Raw genomic sequence first — 23,515 nt, forward strand, 5'->3', positions numbered from 1 at the left:
ACTGAAAGGAGGGTGGTTGGTCAGGGTGGATAGTTAGGTGTATAATGCGAACATCTAGCAACCAAAAGGTTGTGTGTTTGAATCTCATCATGGACATTAGCTAATTAGCAACTTTGCAACAACATACTACTTTTTAGCTACTTTTTAAGTACTTAGCATGTTAGCTAACCCTTCCCCTATCCCTTAAGCTAACTCTTAAAGATATACATCTTTCCCTTTCAAGACGATTTGATAAGTATCTAGATACATGGGCTTCAATACCATACAGGAATGATACGTTTTAGTTTGAAATGATTCAGTGTGATTCAGTTTGATTAGAGGAATAACGCAAATGTCTAGCAACCCAAAGGTTCTGTGTTTGAAACCCATCACGGACAACTTTAGCATTTTAGCTAATTATCAACTTTGCAACTACTTACTTCTTTTTAGCTACTTTGCAACCACATAGCATGTTAGCTAACCCTTCCCCTAATTGTAACATTAACCCTTTAACCAAACTTCTAGGGAGTGAATCTTTCACTTTCAAGACGATTCGATACGTATCTAGATACATAGCCTCCGATACGGATCTGTCTAAGCTGACTTCTGTGTGTGTGTGTGTGTGTGTGTGTGTGTGTGTGTGTGTGTGTGTGTGTGTGTGTGTGTGTGTGTGTGTGTGTGTGTGTGTTGGTGTGCGTGTCTATGGTGTATGTAGGCACCTAAGCTGAGCCATGAGGGAAACTAGGTATCTACCACCCCACTATCAGTGATCTGAAATCACCCACTAATTAATTTGTCATTTTTGCAGATTCAAAGTGTTAAGAGCTAGTAATATATCAATATTTATCTTTAAACATTAGCTATGACAGCTAATGTTAGTGTTAGCCACCTAGCTAACGTTAGACACAACACATTGGAATTTGTAACATATCATACGTATTGCAAATTCTTAACATATTGAATGAACTGCAATTCGGAACATATCATATGAAATAGATGATTGATGTCCACAAATTAATACATACCATACCAAATGTAACATACTAATTTGAGTGTTGGATTTTCATTTAGCATGTTACGTCTACCTCTGAGTCCAGGTTGCATTTGGGCTTCTCTGTAAATACTCAATTAAATAAATAGCTTGGGATCAGACTCCTGAATTGTCAAAATGGGTAAAAAAAAAAAAAAACGTAGGCCTATAACCTGTGAAACATAACAGTATTGCAGTTGGATAAGGATCAGTCCCTTTTTTTCAATTTTTGCCTAAAGTGATATACCCAAGTCTAACTGCATGTAGCTCAAGCATTGAAGCAAGGATATGCATATTCTTGATACCATTTGAATGGACACACTTTGAAGTTTGTGGAAATGTGAAATGAATGTAGGAGAATATAACACATTAGATCTGGTAAAAGAAAATACAAAGAAAGAAACTGCTGTTTTTTTAATATATTTTTTTACCATCATCTTTGAAATGCAAGAGAAAGGCCATAATGTATCATTCCAGCCCATGCACAATTTACATTGTGGCCACTAGATGGCAGTAGTGTACGGGCAAAGTTTTAGACTGATCCAATGAACCGTTGCATTTCTGTTCAAAATGTTGTATCAAGACTGCCCAAATGTGCCTAATTGGTTGATGAATAACTTTTCAAGTTCATAACTGTGCACTCTCCTCAAACAATAGCATGGTATTCTTTCACTGTAATAGCTACTGTAAATTGAACAGTGCAATTAGATTAACAAGAATTTAAGCTTTCTGCCAATAACAGATATGTCTATGTCCTGGGAAATTTCCTTGTTACTTACAACCTCATGCTAATCGCATTAGCCTATGTTAGCTCAACCGTCCCGTGGGGGACCCACTGATCCTGAAGAAGTGTTAAATATTTATTGTATAAAGGATACAAAAAAAATAGCATTATGGCTAAACAAAATGGAGCATATCTAGGTTTGCATTAGGCCTTGGTTGCATTAACCTCCAATACTATATTAATATTGTGCCAATAATGTAGTTTCCACAAGTAAGTGCTTCTAAAATACATGAGATGAAGATACAGTACTGATTTGTTCAAACTTGATTCATGTTCAAGTTTTGGTTAGATATAATGAAACTATTCCTAAAATAAGCTGTTAGAATAAATGCATTATTTTTTCTCAAGAAAGCAAATCAAATAATATATGGAAATGAATTCCCCCATTGCTTTGCATCAGTATCGAAATAACATTATCACATCACTTGGGAGATGAGAGCATGGACATTAAAACCAGGATGAGAGATGAGAGAGAGAGAGAGAGAGAGAGAGCGGGAGGGGGAGACAGAGCAAGAGAGTGAGAGAGAGCAGTCCCGAGGAAGCGTGCTTTGAGAGCCCATGATTGTCTCTAGTCGGCTATCTACAGGGTGGCAGAACATTTAGATTTTTTGGGTACGAAGGGTTTACCTATACAACAACTCAAGATTTATTGACGATGGCGCAACTTACATCATTGTTTTATAAAAGGTTGGAAATTGAAGATTTCTCAAGGACTTCTGTATCCTTTCTTCAACCTCCATTGTTTTTGAGTAGCTTATAAATTCCTTTCCCTATTGCGTGGATTAAAACGGTAGGCTAGCATTCTGGGCAACTACTGTCACTTGAAATGTTACACATTTTTGTAGGCTACTTTATGGGCTAGTTGGCTTTAAATCCTACCTGTAAAGAACATGTGCATGGATGTACTGTAAATTGCGGACTAGATTGCTGTCAGCTGTCATTTGTTTTCTGATACTGTATCTTTGTGATTTCATGTTGCAAATGAGAATCATGTAATTAGGATACATGTTGTCTAGCCTTTCTCAAAAGAATAACCTATGTAAGGAAAGATAAAACTATGAAAGACATTTTACTATCGCCAGCTTAAGCCAGCTCTAGCCTTCTGGGGACCCTAAGCAAGATTTGGTTGGGGTGCCCCGACTTCGGGCAAACATTTTAGTGACTCCCCTCTTGATGGTGGAGAGAACATTTTTTTGTTTTTAAGTTCATTTCCTGCAATTCTTCACATTTTGTCATGGGGGGTAAAGAAAATGTTCAGTTTTAAAGCAAGTTCTCTGCAATTCTACACATTTTACTATGGAGCAAAGAGAAAACTTTGCAGTTTTACACCAAATTTCCTGCAATTCTACACATTCTGTAATGACTTTGCAATGTTAGTATGATATCTGAGGGAGAATGACTAACAAAATCAATGTGCCCCCCCCCCCCCCCCCCCCCCTAGATGTCAGGGCCCCTGGACACGTGCCCTGTGTGCCCAGTCGGGATTCGGCATGATTACTATAAGTTTATATGGCTGGCTAGACTAACTGCCAATCTAAAAATATTTTGCTGACATGGCTAATTGAGTGACTGTCAGTGACTGACATAACAATAGAAAAACTGCTGATGCACCACCAAATTTCAAAATTGCAACTGGTCTATTCTACTGTTCTTACTCTCAATAGTAAGTTGAGACCCCAACTGAGTAACAAAAATATATATAATATGTCAATCAAAACTAGACGTAGAATTGGTTTGAATCCCCGAGCTGACTAGGTGAAAAATCTGTTGATGTCTCCTTGAGCAAGGCACTTAACCCTAATTTGGCAGTATGTCAAGAGGACATAGTAAAGCTTGTAATGTAATCATTGGTGCCATTTTTCCATCTAAACCAGTTATTCAAATGATACAATGCAGGTGATAACGCTCCAAGTCACACACACACACACACACACACACACACACACACACACACACACACACACACTCAGAGAGAGAAGTGTGTGGTACACTTGTGTGGTTGTCTGGTTAAACCAGTGTTATTTTCTTGATATTATTTAGGAAGTGTTTCCCCAACCAGGTTAGCCGGATCCCCCTCCTAACCTGGTATCCCAGAGGACACCTGAAGCACCCCCACATCTGACAAAGAGGTCTTTCCTAAAATAATTTAACTTCAATTGGCTCCAATACTGAATGTGTGATGTGTGCATTGGAGGCGGCTCTGGGGGATGTTGCTTTATATCTACTGTAACTTAGGGAAACACTGGAGTTAGGAATATTTATATTTCTCTTTCAGTCATTTGTAATTTTTCAAATTTGTACAGTTTTTGGTAGTTCTGTTCTCATCGATCCCTTTTTTTTGCATAGGTGAAAGGTAGAGTTGGAGCATAACACCTCGTCAGAATCATGGGACAAACTGGGACATCATCTTTCCTCTTCTGTACTCTCCAACTCACAGTGTTGTTGGCAGTTTTTTCATCTGAAATTACATTTGTTACAGCGGTGAATTCAAACCCAAGCCTTGGAACAAACTCTTCCATTGGCAACCAGACTAACAAGAAGTGTGATTCTGTGGGTACTGAATGCAAAGTGGGTGTCATTCTGCCCAAATGGTTACCAGAGAACCCATCCTTTGGAGATAAACTGGCAAGAGCCACAGTTTACTTTGTGGCCTTGTTTTACATGTTCCTGGGGGTCTCTATCATTGCGGATCGCTTCATGGCATCCATTGAGGTAATTACATCACAAGAGAGGGAGATCACCATCAAGAAACCAAATGGCGAAAAAGTGACAACCACTGTTCGTATATGGAACGAGACAGTGTCCAACCTGACCCTTATGGCCCTGGGTTCCTCCGCTCCGGAGATCCTACTGTCCGTCGTTGAGGTGTGCGGTCACAACTTTGACGCAGGTGATCTGGGCCCGAACACCATCGTTGGTAGTGCTGCCTTCAACATGTTCGTTATCATTGGACTCTGTGTTTCTGTCATTCCCGATGGAGAGCACCGGAAAGTCAAACATTTGAGGGTATTTTTTGTTACCGCCACCTGGAGTATATTCGCGTACACCTGGCTTTATCTCATCTTGGCTGTCATCTCTCCGGGCATCGTACAGGTGTGGGAGGGCCTTGTCACACTGTTCTTTTTCCCGTTGTGTGTAGGGATGGCTTACGTTGCGGATCGCAGACTTCTTGTCTATAAGTACATGTACAAGCGCTACCGCGCAGGGAAGCGAAGAGGGGTGATCATTGAGACGGAAGGGGAGGCTCAACTTCCTTCAAAGATGGACATTGAAATGGATGGGAAAATGCTCAACTCAGAGAGCTTCATGGACGGAGCGATGGGTTTTGATGAGAAGGACCTGGATGAGGAGGAGGCCAGGAAGGAAATGGCCCGGATCCTGAAGGAACTGAAGCAGAAGCATCCAGAGAAGGAGATGGAGCAGCTGATAGAACTGGCCAACTACCAGGTATTGACACAGCAGCAAAAGAGTCGCGCCTTCTACCGATGCCAGACTACCAGAATCATGACGGGAGCAGGGAACGTACTGAAGAAGCATGCAGCAGACCAAGCCAGGAAAGCTGTTGGTGCATACGAGATCCGCTCCGAAGTTTCGGAGAATGACTTTTCGTCAAAGGTCTTCTTTGACCCTGGTACATACCAGTGCTTGGAGAACTGCGGTACAGTGGCCTTGAATGTGGTACGCCTTGGTGAGGACTTGACTAACACTGTTTCAGTGGAATACCGTACCGAAGACGGCACAGCCAATGCCGGCTCGGACTACCAGTTCACTGAGGGCGTTGTGGTGTTCAAACCTGGTGAGACTGAGAAGGAGATCCGGATAGACATCATTGACGATGACATCTTTGAGGAGGATGAGCATTTTCTGGTCCACCTTAGCAACGTGAAGGTCATATCCGAGGGCACTGGCTACGGACAACCAAGGGCTAATCAAGTGGACACTTTGGCGGGCCTTGGCCTACCCTGCTCAGCCACTGTGACTATCTTTGACGATGACCATGCCGGGATCTTTACTTTTGAAGAACCGGTAATGACCGTGAGCGAGAGTATCGGCATGATGGAAGTAAAGGTTCTCCGTACCTCAGGAGCGCGGGGACTAGTGGTCGTACCCTACAAGACCATGGAGGGTACAGCAAAAGGAGGGGGAGAAGACTTTGAAGATACGCACGGAGCGCTGGAATTCCAGAACGATGAGATCTTGTAAGTTACATACTCGCTTTTAACGTTGTCATGTTTTTATTGTTGTCATATAAATGAGGTGAGGCCCACAGCACATTGACGTTCAATTTGGACAAATGTTATGTCTAAGTTATGTCAATGTCCCTGTTTCTAGTTTGTCCCACAGAAGCAACTTTCTGTCTCAAAAAGAAAATAGCTTTATTGTTATCTCCTAGCACTAAGAGACTTCCCACTGGGCACAGACGCCAGTTAAACTTATTTTTTAAATTTACACTTGGTTTAGTTGTCAGCTAATGTGAATTCAATGTGAAATCAACAAAAAAATGTCATCATGTCATTGGATTTGTGTTCAGTTTGTGTTCAAACTTTTTGCAAATCCAATCAGTTTTCCACATTGATTCAACGTCATTTTTTTGTTTATGACGTGGAAACAATGTTGATTCAACCAGTTTTTGCACAGTGGGTTGTATTTTGTATGGCCTGTTGACATCGTCATTAGATTCCATTCATTTCAATGTGCTGTCCATTCCTATTGTTGTTTTAATCTATTGTCTTAGGTTACATTTTCTCAGGGGATGTAAGTGTCTCTGGGGTTCAAGAAGGAATCCTGTCTTAAGTTTCTATCTTTCCACTGTACTTCATCCTTTCTGCTTCACTGTCAAGTGTTCTTTTTCTCACAGCTTTTCTCTCACTGCCCCTCTTTTTTTAATCATTCATTTGAGCATTCTATTGACTGCCTGAATAGCGCCTGTCTACAAATCTACCAATTAGTGTTTTGCATACCATATGTAGAGATACTGTGGACTGTAATAGTATTGCAGAACTGGCTTCATTTCATTTCAGTTAAAAAAAAATGTTGTTGCAATTTCTCCTCCACTTTCGCTCAACACCAGTTGGATATTTTATGACTTGCAGTACTTCGGCACAGAACATACTGTACAATTGAGAGTATTCAAGTGTACCAAATACCATGGTGTATCTCACTGAAAACGGGACTTGATGACTCACTGGTGCTGGATAAAAGAGAGAAAACACATCCAGAAATGATCATTGTGATGCTAATGATAATGATGCATTAGCATGTAGCATGAATAGATTAGGTATGGAATATGTTGGAGCTCAGAGGCAGCAGCTGTTCTTTGGCTGTTCATTTTGTGTATGCAATGTAAAAACACTGGAATACCTTCCTGATAAAGATTTTTTTTAAATATAAATATCAACAGTTGTATCAAAAGATGTAATGGACTCTAAACAGTTGGCAAATGGTTACTATTTATGAAGAGTTCCCAACAACTACTAAACAAATTTTACTATGTTATAGGTTCCAGAGAGATACGAGTAGAGAAAGGAGTTATGAACATGAGACAGTAGGACTCCTACATGTTCACTCCACATGTAGCTTACATACTAGCTAAAATCATTTGGATCTTGAATTGCTCCGCAGTCTATCCTGTTTTATTTAAACTCAAAACAAACTCCTCATTCATAAGACATTACATGTAAGCTAAGCAGTTGTAATATTGAAATGTTTTTCATCAATATCATATTAAACAAAAATGCAGCTGCTATTGATACAGATTTTCCATATCAGTGTGTCCATCATTTATAGGAAACCACCAGAATTGAATGCGAGTAAGGCCTTTTTGCCTTTTTCAATGAGAAATCCAGCGACACTTTTATCACTCCCTTCTTCAAACTGGAACTTCCATAAATGATATACTGCTATAGTCAGGTATACTGTACATACGTAAAATAGCAGTTGGGCCAGACATTTTCCATGGATTGTGGGGTGGGGGATATAATGACAACAAATGTATTCCATAGAGGAAAACATTGCCAGTTTGAGGATAGCACCAAATGGAAAAGGCCCTGTGCTCTGTTTTAAGATTTAAGACATCCACACATTTATACAGAGGCAAACGGATTGCTTTGAAGTGAGCAGTGTAAATCGTCTCAGCCAGCTTTGCATAGAGAAGCAGCACCATATATAGACAAGGCAGCAGCGTCTGTTGGGAAGTCGGTTCTTAAGTTATCATTTGGAAAATGTATTAACGTTGGCATTGACACATTTGAGAGGATGCAGTTGCAAGTTATTTCCAAATCTATTTTAAGATGCATGCAATGTCCGTTGGAATGTAAACATTTATTTATGTTTCTGCACACATCATTCACTTATGCCACAGACAGAATAGGATTGATAGTAATTCCATTTTTCACTGAAGCAAGAGGCCTGGTTACTCTCAACCATGCTGTATCCAGATAAGGGGGGTTGATTAGTCAAAGATGATCTAGTTATATCATCACAAGAAGTTACACGGTCAGGACCATGTTCTTTTGTTTTGCTGGTAGGAACAAGTGTTAGTTGTTGTGATGATATTGGTAGACATTAATGTGTAATAAGGGCTCCGCTCCTGACTGAGCCAGTATAGGTGTTAAAGAAGCAGCACCGGGTACTCCGCCAAGTATCTTTCAGCCGCCTTTGAAATATCAAACTAACAATGTTCTACAAAGTACCCATTTCAGTTCAATTTCTATTGGATCTATTCTCAAAAAATGTGGTTCGATCCACTCTAAACTATACTGAATGATAACTATGCTGTAAATGTAATTTTACATCACAATTTATTATAGCCAGAATGTGTCCTTTGTGTCCTACTGTCCTTATCAGACAAGATCATATCTGCTGCCCTCAACCGTAGAGAATGATGGTCCAACCATGCCTTATTTTCTTTTGATAAGACCCACCCTCTGGTAATGTAGATATTATTAACTTTGCTGCCTACATGTAGTGAAATTAATGACTTTGCTTTGACTACACACATTGACAAGCATGAAACTTGACAGGGGGTTACTTTGGGCTTTAGAATGAGGTACTATTTTAAACAACTAGTTAAATCGTTTTTTTGCCTATGCTAAATTTGCCCTCTCGTCTCTGGCCTGCTCTCGCATGAGGACAGACCTCGTGCTCCTCCTCAGACCACTGTCATGATCCAGGGCTAGCGTAGCTGCCCCCGCGGCCCAGTGGCGGCTCTGGCCTGTGGATCACATGGCTGGGGGAGTAACGTGTTCCCTTGGGCTGCATGACAGCGGGGCTGTCACCACCGCTTCATCAGACGAGCAATAGACAGAGGCAGGAGAACAAGGCGCTTTGGACCATAGAGGAGCAAGAAGACCAAGGGTTCAAATCATGTTTGAAATCTTTCAAATTACTCCAAGCTGTGCTTGATTGAGCTTGCCTGGTGCAGGCTCAACCAAATGCTTAAAGTATTTGAACGATATCAAATACTATCCAAACCCAGGCCTATCCAAAGCCAACCCCCTCAACCTCTGTCTGTATACGCCTCACGTTTTCCCTTGCAGCCTTTGGATGTTTTTGAGGGGGTTGGTCAGTGCTTTGCAATGTCCCAATTTCTGGGGAGCTAAAAGCTTCAGGGGTGATGGACGTATTTGTGTCTTTCTTTTCTGCAGGCAAAAGAGGACCCTGCTGCCTGAAATGTTTGTCAAGCTTTCTACATGGCTGAAATAATGTTTTTCAGGCCTCTAATTGGCTGAGACACAGAGACTGGGCGCAGATAATAGCAGACGTGTTACTTACAAAGCACAGTTTGATCAATCACTAAGGCCATCTCGTATGTGCTGACGGATTCTCTTAGCGTTGTATCCGATTGTATACTTGGTGCAAAACCGATCACACTTACGACTCTGGCTGCTGCTCAAGTAAGCACATCAATGAAGATGCCATGAAATAAACATACCATATCTTAGCAAAATACATTTATTTTCGTGGAAAGACACTCAATATAGGACACACATGCCTGATAGTCAGAAACAGCATTGTTACATAATTTTTGTACACACAAGAGTATAGTCTATAGGTTATGAATAGCTGTAAGAAAAACTGTGGCAAGTGACGAATTGTAGAATTATTTTGACTTTTTTGGTAGCTTTGCTGATGTAATACCATAGGACTTCTTCCCACCGCAAGAGGGATACTTAACATTATGTACACTGCACATAGGGGAACCCACATCTCTTTGTAAATCAATTTAAATTCTGAGACCAGAAGGGGAGGAATAAAGGACAAGGAAAAACTTTCATTAGTCTGCATTGTATATTTTGTGACGGAAGCAGCAATTAGCATTGCAAACTGCCTATCTTTGTGAAGCCATCTTTCGTGTGTAATTTGAATTGTATGATTTACAAAGAGGAAATAGCTTATTGGGGCATTTAAGATGGTAAAATGTGACTACAAAATGTATAAAAAATCTTGGAATACGGTTTTCAAGCCTCCTGTTCGGCATCTTTCGTACTCCTGCTTCCAGCCCTATGCATGAATAGCAAACATATAAAAAAATCTGTTATGTAAATTACTTTACAGACATAGTGTACATTTTTTCAGTCTGCAAGAAAATATTCTACCTAGTATTACATAGACATCAACAGAATAATGGGCGACAGGAACCCTAGAGGTTAGAGCATTGGGTCAGTAACCGAAAGGTAACTAGTTTGAATCCCAGAGCCGACAAGCGAAAAATCGTTCAGCGTTTTTTTGTCATGAATCTTGTTCTAGAGGCAGCTCTGCAGAGTGGTCACTAGCTGGCAAAGCCACAAAGTCATAACATCTGATTCTAATTCTAACCACACTGCTAACCCTAACCCTTAACATTAAATGAAGACCAAAGAGCAAACGTTGGTTATCATTAATTTGTACATTATACCCAATTTTGACTTTACAGCTGGCAGAAATCGCAGAAATCGCTCAGATCTGGCTCCAGGGTAAATGTCAGCCTGCTGAAAAATCTGTCAATGTGCCGTTGAGCAAGGCACTTAACCCTAATTGCTTGAGTGTTACAGTTGATTATGGCAGACGCTGGCCATGACACCACTCTCGGAGGTGTTACTCAGCTGGAGTTGAGATATGGACATTTTTTATTTTGCCATCATTTTACCAGGTAAAAAAACACATTTCCAATTCACACATGCGTATTAATACACGTGTACATGTGTGAAATAGGACAAATAAGCACCCACCAAATTATTATTATTATTATTATTATTATTATTTAATAAGCCTCCCTCACTTTATGAGCTGTCTTCTTACTTACCGCAGTCTACACGTTCACAAAATCTGCAAATGATTTCAAGACCACTGGCATAAGGATCTTATAGTAGGGCCAGAAATAGAAAATTAATGTGAGGCAGGAAAACGAATTATATTCATGGTAGGGAAGGCAACTTATTGGTCTGCCAGCTCCTTAGGCACCAAAAGAGAATTACTTCTGACAGAATCCAATGAGAGACAGACTGTAGCCTACTTTCTGCATGGAAGTATGATGTACTGTGGTTGGAAGGTTATAATTGAGTAGGTCACGAAGGAGTTGGTTAATAGAGTTCTTACATTAGGGAGTTTTCCTCCTCGGTTACAATGACTGATAGAGTGGAGTCGCTGAGTCAGGCTTTGTACAGTATTCTCCTCTAGTTAATCACAGATACTGCCAGTCCAGCTGGAGGGCTTGAATGTAAAGGCTAAGCTTAAGTGTATTGGGACTGCTACTGTGTTGTCAAGTCTCGCTCTCAGTCTCCTTTTGTGTGGCTGGGTCTGAAGACTAGAGGGTAATGCCTGTTACTGGTTGGTGTTAACTCTTTCCCTGTTAGAATTCTCCATAACAGGGTCTGATAACCTGGGAAGACCCAAATACACTGAAAGCAGAGCCAGGTAAAACCAGGGTTCCTAGTCCGGTGTATGTGGCTCTTTGGAGGTTTTCCTCTGTCACCTCTTGGTGTGTCATATCCATTAAAGTCAGAAATGCATGGATGTGTACGAAAGCATCAGATCTTTAACTATTAAAAAAGTGTTATTTCCTCTAAGAACCAGACCAAACACAGAAGGTGGGTTGCACCAACATGGTTTACATTTATCTAGGATTAGAGCTAATCTAGGTTTTGTAAATCTAGATTTATAATTAATCAGAGATGTGTTGCACCACTTAATTTTAAATCTGGATCAGTAAATCTATGATTAATGGTTTTAAACTATGATTAGTGACATGTTACACCAATATAAGAGGTATTTTGTGAGTTTAAACGAAGTAGCTAGCCGATTTGACAAATGAGGCCACAAAGTTGCTGTTCCTTGATAAAATAATAACAATGTAACGTTAGAACTACTGCAACTCCATCGTGAAAGGTTCTCATGGGTTGGTTGATTTGAAATAAAATCTGTTATTTGCCAGTACTAGACAGGAAAATAATTTGTTAGCTAATGTTAGCGTTTATAAACCAAGCTAGATAGCATAAAATATGATTTATTATTGTCATTACTTAACATTATTTTGCCGTTTATTATTTGTCCGTTAGCCACCTGATTATGGCATTTCCAAAAAATTCTAATTTCTCCACTTATGAAAAAAAAACTATTGCCGGAGCTGATGGAGGAATTTAGTAACGTAACTGTTGCTGCAGGATAAAAAGACAGACAACAACACTGTCAAAAAGAAGGAAGACACCTGGGCCATTTTATGCAACAGATTTAATGGATCGGAAAGAGAAGAGGGACCCAAATTCTAAAGATACTGTAGAGTATCTTCTGGAAACAGAATCATCTTGACTCCTGGACTCTGTCCACGCATTTCAAGGCTGCGTTGAAACAATGACTGGTAAATGATCCAAGACCAGCTCAGTTAATCCCTACCATTGTGACAATGAGTCGTCATAATGCTGCATCAAATGTACATGATCTTAGGGGCATTGGAAAACACAATGTAAGTAATTTAATTTATGTACCCCTAATTGCACCGAATACATCTGTTTATCCTACAGCTATTGTAAGCAGTAATCATGAGCCTATAAACCAGAGTTACACTGTTAGCACTGAGGTGGTATGCGCTAGTAGGAAGACCACTTTATGCCGCTCACCCTGCACTATCAGCTCCAATGTAAATAACATGAGTAAGTCTACCTCCGATAAGCTTCCCAGTAAAGCATTAAAAACAATCAAGCAATGCAAAAGGTGCCACAAATAGCCCATATTAACATATGTAGCTTAAGAAACAAGGTCCATGAAGTCAATAACTTGCTTGTAACAGATGACATTCATATTCCGACTATCTCTGAAACTCACTTAGATAATACCTTTGATGATACAGTGGTAGCAATACATGGTTATAACATTTACCGAAAATACAGAAATGCCAACAGAGGTGGTGTTGCGGTCTATATAAAGAACCACATTCCTATAAAGCTTAGAGACAATCCAATGTTAAATACTGTTGAAGTAATATGGCTACAGGTTCATCTGCCTCACCTAAAGCCCATTCTTGTGGGAAGCTGCTATAGACCACCAAGTGCTAACATTCTGTATCTAGATAATATGTGTGAAATGCTTGATAATGTATGTGATATCAACAGAGAATATTTTCTGGGTGATTTAAATATTGACTGGCTATCATCAAGCTGCCCTCAAGAAAAAACTTCAGACTGTATCCAGTGCCTGCAACCTGAATCAGGTTGTCTGTCAACATACCAGGGTAGTTACAAACAGCACAGGAACTAAATCATCAACATGTATTTATCACATCTTTACTAATGTTGCAGAAATTTGCTTTAAAGCAGTACATTTTACATTTTACATTTACATTTTAGTCATTTAGCAGACGCTCTTATTCAGAGCGACTTACAGTAGTGAACGCATACATTTCATACAATTTCATACATTTTTTTTTCTGTGTTGGCCCCCCGTGGGAATCGAACCCACAACCCTGGCGTTGCAAACACCATGCTCTACCAACTGTAGTGATCACAATATAATAGCCATATCTAGGAAAACCAATGTTCCAAAGTCTGGTCCTAATATAGTGTATTAGAGGTCATACAATATATTTTGTAGTGATTCATATGTTGATGATGTAAATAATATTTGTTGGTCTGTGGTGTGTAATGATGAGCCACCAGACGTTGCACTTGACACATATGTGAAACTACTTATTCCAGTTACTAATAAGCACGCACCCATTAAGAACATGACTGTAAAAACTGTTAAATCCCCTTGGATTGATGAGGAATTGAAGAATTGTATGGTTGAGAGGGATGAGGCAAAATGTATGGCAATTAAGTCTGGCAGCCCAACTGATTGGCAAATGTACTGCAAATTAAGAAATCTAAACTAAATACAAATAAAAATAAACTATGCTATGAAACAAAGATAAATTATATAAATAATGATAGTAAAAAGCTTTGGGGCACCTTAAAAGACATTTTGGGAAAAAAGCCAACTCGGCTCATTCATTCATTGAATCAGATGGCTCATTCATCACTGATATTGCGAACTACTTTAATGACTTTTTAATTGGCTAGATAAGCAACCTTAGGGATGACATGCCAGCAACAAACGCTAACACTACACATTAAAATATTATTGTTGTCTATCAACAATGACAAGCCACCGGGGTCTGACAATCTGGATGGAAAATTACTGAGGATAATAGTAGACGATATTGCTACTCCTATTTGCCACATCTTCTATTTAAGCCTACCAGAGAGTGTGTGCCCTCAGGCATGGAGGGAAGCTAAAGTTATTCCACTACCCAAGAATAGTAATAGCCGACCAATCAGCCTGTTACTAACCCTTAGTAAACTTCTGGGAAAAATGGTGTTTGACCAGATACAATGGTATTTCACAGTAGACAAATTGACAACAGAATTCAAGCATGCTTATAGGGAAGGACACTCAACAAGCACAGCACTTACACAAATGACTGATGATTAGACAGTGCAGCTTTTGACATTATCGATCATAGTCTGCTGCTGGAAAAACGTATGTGTTATGGCTTTACACCCCCTGCTATAATGTGGATAAAGAGTTACTTGTCTAACAGAACACAGAGGGTGTCTTTAATGGAAGTGTCTCAAATATAATCCGGTTAGAATCAGGAATTCCCCAGGGTAGCTGTTTAGGTCCCTTGCTTTTTCAATTTTTACTAACGACATGCCATTGACTTTGAGTAAAGCCAGAGAGTCTATGTATGCAGATGACTCAACACTATACACGTCAGCTACTACAGTGACTGAAATGACTGCAACACTCAACAAAATACTCACTAAACCCTAAACCTCAACGAAATCTTGTAATAAATAATATTGATATTGAGATGACTAAACTGTTGTATTGTGAAGAAAATTAGACGCAGAACATGCACTTGAATGCACTCATTCTATATGCACCAAAATTACAATCTGTTTGTCTGAAGTGCCTTTTTAAAGCCTAACAATATACAATCTTATTTTATAACTTTGCTAGCCATGTTGGCAATAAAATAAGCTTTCAAAACATGCCCACCTGACCTAGATTGCGATTCATAATGGAGTGTTTTTGGATTGTGTATACAGCAACAGTAATTGTGTGATGGTGCTGTGTTCCAAACAAAAAACTATGTGGGCTTGCTTCAGTTCCTCAATGGCAAAGCTAGGAGAGCTCAAAAAAGCACCTTATAGTTGAAGGCTCTTTCCTTGAGTCATAAAAGTGCTGTCACGTCCTGACCAGCAGAGGGAGGTATTGTATCAGTTTTGGTCAGGATGTGGCAGGTTTTTTGTATGTTAAGGGTTTGTGTTGGGGATTGGACTCCCAATTGAAGGCAGGTGTGTTGAGTTGCCTTTGATTGGGAGTCCTATATAGAAGGGTGTGTTTTTCTTTGGGATTGTGGGTAGTTGTCCTTGCACTGCGTTGTATGTGCATGCAAGACTGTTGCCTTTATTGTTTTTGTCCAGTGGATACTTTACTCCTTTTTTTAAATTAAAAAACATGAGTATCCACATACCTGCTGCGCCTTGGTCCATTCTTGACGACGGTTGTTACAAGTGCATTGAAATTACTTAGTAAATGTGCAGTTTGGAGAGGTGTGTGGCCACCTGGAAACACCAGTTAGACCTCTCACTCAAACCCTTGTAATTGTTTTTTCTTAGTTTGCACCAATCCAACATTTCAGTGAATATTCTTAGTATGTTACTGAATGTTTCCAGAGTATTTTCAGATTTTGTTATTGACAAAGACTGAAAAGTACATTAAATGTAAAATGCACATAAAATCAACATAAAATCAACAGTGTAATGTTTGGATTCAGTCTCGTGTCCTCACCTTTGGTCTGATTATTTCCCCATAATCTCCAGCGTTCTCTTTTAGTCGCTACCATTGTCCTGCATATGCTTTTTTATAGTTCTTCTGTTAGAAACATTTACATTTGTCCCTAACCAAATAGGCCAATTTCCACAAGTGTAAGGGGTTTTAAACCATTCATTTTAATTCAATTCTGGCAACAGTAAAACCTACTCTGAACTTGAGTCTTTCGCAAATCAGACATTAAAGTATAACTATCTGGGGCTGTCTTTCACTGGAAATAAAATTGTCAAGGATGGTAACTGACGTTGACAAGGTCACTGGTGTTGACATTCAGTGGCAGTGTGACCGTTGACATTGCCTATTTTGTGGGATGGATGCCTTTGAGTGGGAGTATAGAAGTGCTGAGGACTGGGGAGATGCTGGCTCGCAGCTGGTGGTTGGCCCTGAGTCAAACAGCGCATCGGCTGATTTGACTCAGTTGGAGGGCTGGCTCATAGGGATAGGATTGACACGGGGCTAAGAAGCCATAGGAACATTCTCTCTCCTCCCCTTGTCCCCATGTCCTCTTTCTCTCACTCTTTTTATCTCTCTCCCACTCTCTCTGTTGTTTGCTTCTCTTTTCCCCTTTATGTCCTCTCTGCCTCCCCTCTCTTTCTCTCTCTCTCTCTCTCTCTCTCTCTCTCTCCCTCTCTTACTGTTATTGCCATTCAGTCGCTCTGTCATGACTCACCCACTGTCTGTCAGTCTCTCTCTCCCCCCCCCCCCCCCCCCCCCTCTCTCTCTCTCTCTCTTTCTCTGTATCTCTCAGTTAAACTGTTTGTACACTTGGCTTCTGTAAAATGTACATCCAGAGCTTGCCTTTGACAAAGCTGTGAGGAAGCCATCACATGTAATCCTGCTCAGAGCCAACACGGTAGAAATATTCCCTCCTTTTTCAAACCGACTGCTCAACAGAGTTGTTTGCTTCCAACTTTTACTTTGTTGCGCATCCTTGACAAAGGGGGCTTTATCTCTTCAAAAGCCAGTTGAAATGTGGAGACAGACCTATCCCCGGTTTCCCATGCTTGTGAGAGTAACAGTGGCTCACTAGGGGGTTCTCTGTTGACTTTTGCAGATTAGAGCCACTGAATAGGTTTTGTTACCCAAGCCGTCTGAATTTGCCAAATGAGTATTAGTTTGCAGGCTGTACCTGTTTGAAGTTACAGTTTCAGACTGTGGCTACTAGAGTGGCCTACCATGAAAAACAATGGAGAAAATGCATCCATAACATTTTAACATGGAAATAGCTGTCACCTCCTTGTCTGAAAGACAAGTGGATAAACAGGTTAATGTCAAGCCTACATTGAACACCACACATTGGCTGCTACTGTAAGCTTATGAGCCAGCCCTCCAACTGAGCCAAATCAGCCGATGCACTGTTTGAAACAGGTTAATGTCAAGCCTTGCATGTCTTTTTCAAAAGTCAAGGAATTTAGGCCTACATTGAACACCACACTTTGGCTGCTACTGTAAGGCTGACAGTAGCAGTCAATGTGTGGTGTTCAATGTAGGCTTGACATTAACCTGTTTATCCACTTGTCCTTCAGACAAGGAGGTGACTGCAAATGTTGTTGTGTTGTTTGATGCAAGAAACTACTTTACAAAATAAAATGCATTATTATTCCCATACCATTATTACAGAGAATCAGACAAAGTATGCTGCCCTCTGCCTATTGGCTACTTAGCTTATTCAAGCCTGTTTCAAAATACAACACTGCCCTTTTAAGACAACAAAAAAAAAATCTTTACCGGACTCGCTTTTCAAAGATGTCTAAAAATGTACACGTTTTGTGCTCTTGTAGGAAGCAATCACTCCCCCATTGCTGACTACAAATTATATATAACTGGGCTAATAACTCACTAACTAGCAAAGGATATGAACAAATGTGCACACATGGCTACATGCAGCTCTTGCTTTGATCTCAAAACAAACGCATCTACTCACGACCGCTCAACGTGATTGGTACAGATACATATATGTGAAAGGGAAAGACCTATTTGCATATAGGTCTACAGCGCTCTGATTGTTTATGCCATACAGGACTGTGTAGAGAACAGCTGAGTCATGCATGTCAATGCAATAGAATCCTACTCAGATGCGTTCTGCCTTTGCATTCTAAGTCTTGCGTAGTTCGTTTTGTTTCAGTATGTTGAATTGAAAGTGGCTAATATTGTGTTGATTCGATCACAATTCCCACAGTTGGTAGTGTTGACAAAGGGGGAAAACTCTAGAAAGTTGAGTAAAGTTCAATCTCGTGCTTCTCTGTGCGGGTTGATATTTATTTTGTGTGGCAGTCTTGGGGGAGCTGCACGCAGGTGGATTTAAAATTGAGTGGGGGGCGAAACTAACTCAATATACTTTAAAATAACTAAAACCATATCTAAACTGTGTAGAAATGATAATGGACCTACAATGTATTCATATAGTTTATTGACTGTCCAGCTCACTAATAATCACTGTGCACTGTCAATGGACCTACGTAGCGTTCAAAAGTTTGGGGTCACTTAGAAATGTCCTTGTTTCTGAAAGAAAAACAATTTATTTTGTCCATTCAAATAACATCATATTGATCAGAAATACAGTGTAGACGTTGTTAATGTTGTAAATGACTATTGTAGCTGGAAGGCTGATTTTTAATGGAATATCTGCATAGGCGTACAGAGGCCCATTATCAGCAACCATCACTCCTGTGCTCCAATTGCACGGTGTGTCAGCTATACCAAGTTTATCATTTTAAAAGGCTAATTGATCATTAGAAAACCATTTTGCAATTATGTTAGCACAGCTGAAAACTGTTGTCCTGATCAAATAAGTAATAAAACTGGCCTTCTTTAGACTAGTTGAGTATCTGGAGCATCAGCATTTGTGGGTTCGATTACAGGCTCAAAATGGCCAGAAACAAAGAACTTTCTTTTGAAACCCGTCAGTCTATTCTTGTTCTGAGGAATGAAGGCTATTCCATGCGAGAAATTGCCAAGAAACTGAAGATCTCGTTCAACGTTGTGTACTACTCCCTTCACAGAACAGCGCAAACTGGCTCTAACCAGAATAGAAAGAGGACTGCACAACTGAGCAAGAGGACAAGTACATTAGAGTGTCTAGTTAGCTAACACCACGTGCCATTGGAACACAGGAGTGATGGTTGCTGATAATTGGCCTCTGTACGCCTATGTAGATATTCCATTAAAAATTGTCCGTTTCAAGCTACAATAGTCATTTACAACATTAACAATGTCTACACTGTATTTCTGATCAATTTGGTGTTATTTGAACGGACAAAAAATGTGCTTTTCTTTCAAAAACAAGGACATTTCTAAGTGACCCCAAACTTAGTGTACATTAGTACAGTTTCTTGACTGTCCAAATCGCTAATAATCACTAGACAGTCAGGAAGCATTGAAAATTCCCAAAACAATGGCATTTTGATGGCAAGGAAACATAACCAATTTTCAGTGCGGCCCACTGGACCTCGTAGAAGACCGATTGTGGCACCAGGGGAAAAATGACTTTGACACCCCTGGTTTAATCCATGACACCCAGGGCTGCCTGAGAGGTTGAATAGGAGGTGTCACAAGAGGAAGTGACTGACTCCCTGTTATGTCACCCAAGGGCCCAGCAGGACTCTTGCTATTTCCTTTCACCAGAGACTCATTCACCTCTGTGGCACCAAGAGGCCGTTGATCAATAATTCATGTTAATCTTAGTCAATCACATGAACATCAGCTTAATGACGCTATAAAAAGGTCCCCTGTCACTTAGTAGTTGACTTTGAGTAATGAGCAATTCCAGCGTGATGGATGTCACATTTCCACACAAAATCACAACTTAAATTTCTCATAGAAAGGACAAACAAAACATTAATTAAACTGTTGCATGCTCAGGTTGACTATCCCACATAATTGCCTCAAATCTAATCAGTTTGGAGGTTCCAATAAGTTTGAACTAGTTTGTGGTTTGTCAATCCCTCTCTAGCTTCCACCTAATGAGGTTTTGAAAAAGGAAGCAAAGTATTTGGGCTCCCGAGTGGCGCCGTGGTCTAAGGCACTGCATCCCAGCACTAGAGGCATCACTTCAGACCCTGATTTGATTCCAGGCTGTATCACAACCGGCCAGGATTGTGAGTCCCATAGGGCGGTGCACAGTTGGCCCAGTGTCGTTCGGGTTAGGGTTTGGCTGGGGTAGGCTGTCATTGTAAATAACAATTTGTTCTTATCTGACTTGCCTAGTTAAATAAAGGTTATTACTGACAATTCACCCATACTGTATTCACACTGTGTAATATTAGCGTCCAGTCAACTCGTACAGTGGGGGAAAAAAGTGTTTGATCCCCTGCTGATTTTGTACGTTTGCCCACTGACAAAGAAAGGATCAGTCTATAATTTTAATGGTAGGTTTATTTGAACAGTGAGAGACAGAATAACAACAAAAATATCCAGAAAAACGCATGTCAAAAATGTTATAAATTGATTTGCATTTTAATGAGGGAAATAAGTATTTGACCCCCTCTCAATCAGAAAGATTTCTGGCTCCCAGGTGTCTTTTATACAGGTAACGAGCTGAGATTAGGAGCACACTCTTAAAGGGAGTGCTCCTAACCGCAGCTTGTTACCTGTAAAAAAGACACCTGTCCACAGAAGCAATCAATCAATCAGATTCCAAACTCTCCACCGTGGCCAAGACCAAAGAGCTCTCCAAGGATGTCAGGGACAAGATTGTAGACCTACATAAGGCTGGAATGGGCTACAAGACCATCGCCAAGCAGCTTGGTGAGAAGGTGACAACATTTGGTGCGATTATTCACAAATGGAAGAAACACAAAAGAACTGTCAATATCCCTCGGCCTGGGGCTCCATGCAAGATCTCACCTCGTGGAGTTGCAATGATCATGAGAACGGTGAGGAATCAGCCTAGAACTACATGGGAGGATCTTGTCAATGATCTCAAGGCAGCTGGGACCATAGTCACCAAGAAAACAATTGGTAACACACCACGCCGTGAAGGACTGAAATCCTGCAGCGCCCGCAAGGTCCCCCTGCTCAAGGATACATATACATGCCCGTCTGAAGTTTGCCAATGAACATCTGAATGACTCAGAGGACAACTGGTGAAAGTGATGTGGTCAGATGAGACCAAAATGGAGCTCTTTGACATCAACTCAACTCGCCGTGTTTGGAGGAGGAGGAATGCTGCCTATGACCCCAAGAACACCATCTCCACCATCAAACATGGAGGTGGAAATATTATGCTTTGGGGGTGTTTTTACATTTACATTTTACATTTTAGTCATTTAGCAGACGCTCTTATCCAGAGCGACTTACAAATTGGTGCATTCACCTTATAATATCCAGTGGAACAACCACTTTACAATAGTGCATCTAAATCTTTTAAGGGGGGGGTTAGAAGGATTACTTTATCCTATCCCAGGTATTCCTTAAAGAGGTGGGGTTTCAGGTGTCTCCGGAAGGTGGTGATTGACTCCGCTGTCCTGGCGTCGTGAGGGAGCTTGTTCCACCATTGGGGTGCCAGAGCAGCGAACAGTTTTGACTGGGCTGAGCGGGAACTGTGCTTCCTCAGAGGTAGGGAGGCGAGCAGGCCAGAGGTGGATGAACGGAGTGCCCTTGTTTGGGTGTAGGGCCTGATCAGAGCCTGAAGGTACGGAGGTGCCGTTCCCCTCACAGCTCCGTAGGCAAGCACCATGGTCTTGTAGCGGATGCGAGCTTCGACTGGAAGCCAGTGGAGAGAGCGGAGGAGCGGGGTGACGTGAGAGAACTTGGGAAGGTTGAACACCAGACGGGCTGCGGCGTTCTGGATGAGTTGTAGGGGTTTAATGGCACAGGCAGGGAGCCCAGCCAACAGCGAGTTGCAGTAATCCAGACGGGAGATGACAAGTGCCTGGATTAGGACCTGCGCCGCTTCCTGTGTGAGGCAGGGTCGTACTCTGCGAATGTTGTAGAGCATGAACCTACAGGATCGGGTCACCGCCTTGATGTTGGTGGAGAACGACAGGGTGTTGTCCAGGGTCACGCCAAGGTTCTTAGCACTCTGGGAGGAGGACACAAGGGAGTTGTCAACCGTGATGGCGAGATCATGGAACGGGCAGTCCTTCCCCGGGAGGAAGAGCAGCTCCGTCTTGCCGAGGTTCAGCTTGAGGTGGTGATCCGTCATCCACACTGATATGTCTGCCAGACATGCAGAGATGCGATTCGCCACCTGGTTGTCAGAAGGGGGAAAGGAGAAGATTAATTGTGTGTCGTCTGCATAGTAATGATATGAGAGACCATGTGAGGATATGACAGAGCCAAGTGACTTGGTGTATAGCGAGAATAGGAGTGGGCCAAGAACAGAGCCCTGGGGGACACCAGTGGTGAGAGCACGTGGTGCGGAGACAGATTCTCGCCACGCCACCTGGTAGGAGCGACCTGTCAGGTAGGACGCAATCCAAGCGTGCGCGGTGCCGGAGATGCCCAGCTCGGAGAGGGTGGAGAGGAGGATCTGATGGTTCACGGTATCAAAGGCAGCAGATAGGTCTAGAAGGATGAGAGCAGAGGAGAGAGAGTTAGCTTTAGCAGTGCGGAGAGCCTCCGTGACACAGAGAAGAGCAGTCTCAGTTGAATGCCCAGTCTTGAAACCTGACTGATTAGGATCAAGAAGGTCATTCTGAGAGAGATAGCAAGAGAGCTGGCCAAGCACGGCGCGTTCAAGAGTTTTGGAGAGAAAGGAAAGAAGGGATACTGGCCTGTAGTTGTTGACATCGGAGGGATCGAGTGTAGGTTTTTTCAGAAGGGGTGCAACTCTCGCTCTCTTGAAGACGGAAGGGACGTAGCCAGCGGTCAAGGATGCGTTGATGAGCGAGGTGAGGTAGGGGAGAAGGTCTCCGGAAATGGTCTGGAGAAGAGAGGAGGGGATAGGGTCAAGTGGGCAGGTTGTTGGGCGGCCGGCCGTCACAAGACGCGAGAGTTCATCTGGAGAGAGAGGGGAGAAAGAGGTCAAAGCACAGGGTAGGGCAGTGTGAGCAGGACCAGCAGTGTCGTTTGACTTAGCAAACGAGGATCGGATGTCGTCAACCTTCTTTTCAAAATGGTTGACGAAGTCATCCGCAGAGAGGGAGGAGGGGGGGGGGGGGAGGGGGAGGAGGATTAAGGAGGGAGGAGAAGGTAGCAAAGAGCTTCCTAGGGTTAGAGGCAGATGCTTGGAGTTTAGAGTGGTAGAAAGTGGCTTTAGCAGCAGAGACAGAAGAGGAAAATGTAGAGAGGAGGGAGTGAAAGGATGCCAGGTCCGCAGGGAGGCGAGTTTTCCTCCATTTCCGCTCGGCTGCCCGGAGCCCTGTTCTGTGAGCTCGCAGTGAGTCGTCGAGCCACGGAGCAGGAGGGGAGGACCGAGCCGGCCTGGAGGA

The 23,515-nt window shown here is 41.7% G+C and overlaps 1 protein-coding gene across 3 annotated transcripts in view; it reads left to right on the plus strand.

Moving 5' to 3' along the window:
* Window positions 1-2,324: 2,324 nt before the first annotated feature.
* Window positions 2,325-23,515, plus strand: part of slc8a1a (solute carrier family 8 member 1a) — a 45,564-nt gene continuing 24,373 nt past the window's right edge. For all 3 annotated transcript variants that reach the window (XM_014131173.3, XM_014131182.3, XM_014131183.3), the window contains exons 1-3: window positions 2,325-2,583; window positions 3,834-3,922; window positions 4,140-5,992. In XM_014131173.3, the coding sequence (XP_013986648.1) occupies window positions 4,179-5,992 (1,814 nt within the window). In that variant the 5' untranslated portion in view covers window positions 2,325-2,583; window positions 3,834-3,922; window positions 4,140-4,178. The remainder of the gene's footprint in view (window positions 2,584-3,833; window positions 3,923-4,139; window positions 5,993-23,515) is intronic.

This window comes from Salmo salar, chromosome 12, assembly GCF_965601325.2.
Source record: "Salmo salar chromosome 12, fSalSal1, whole genome shotgun sequence".
Classification (NCBI taxonomy): domain Eukaryota; kingdom Metazoa; phylum Chordata; class Actinopteri; order Salmoniformes; family Salmonidae; genus Salmo; species Salmo salar.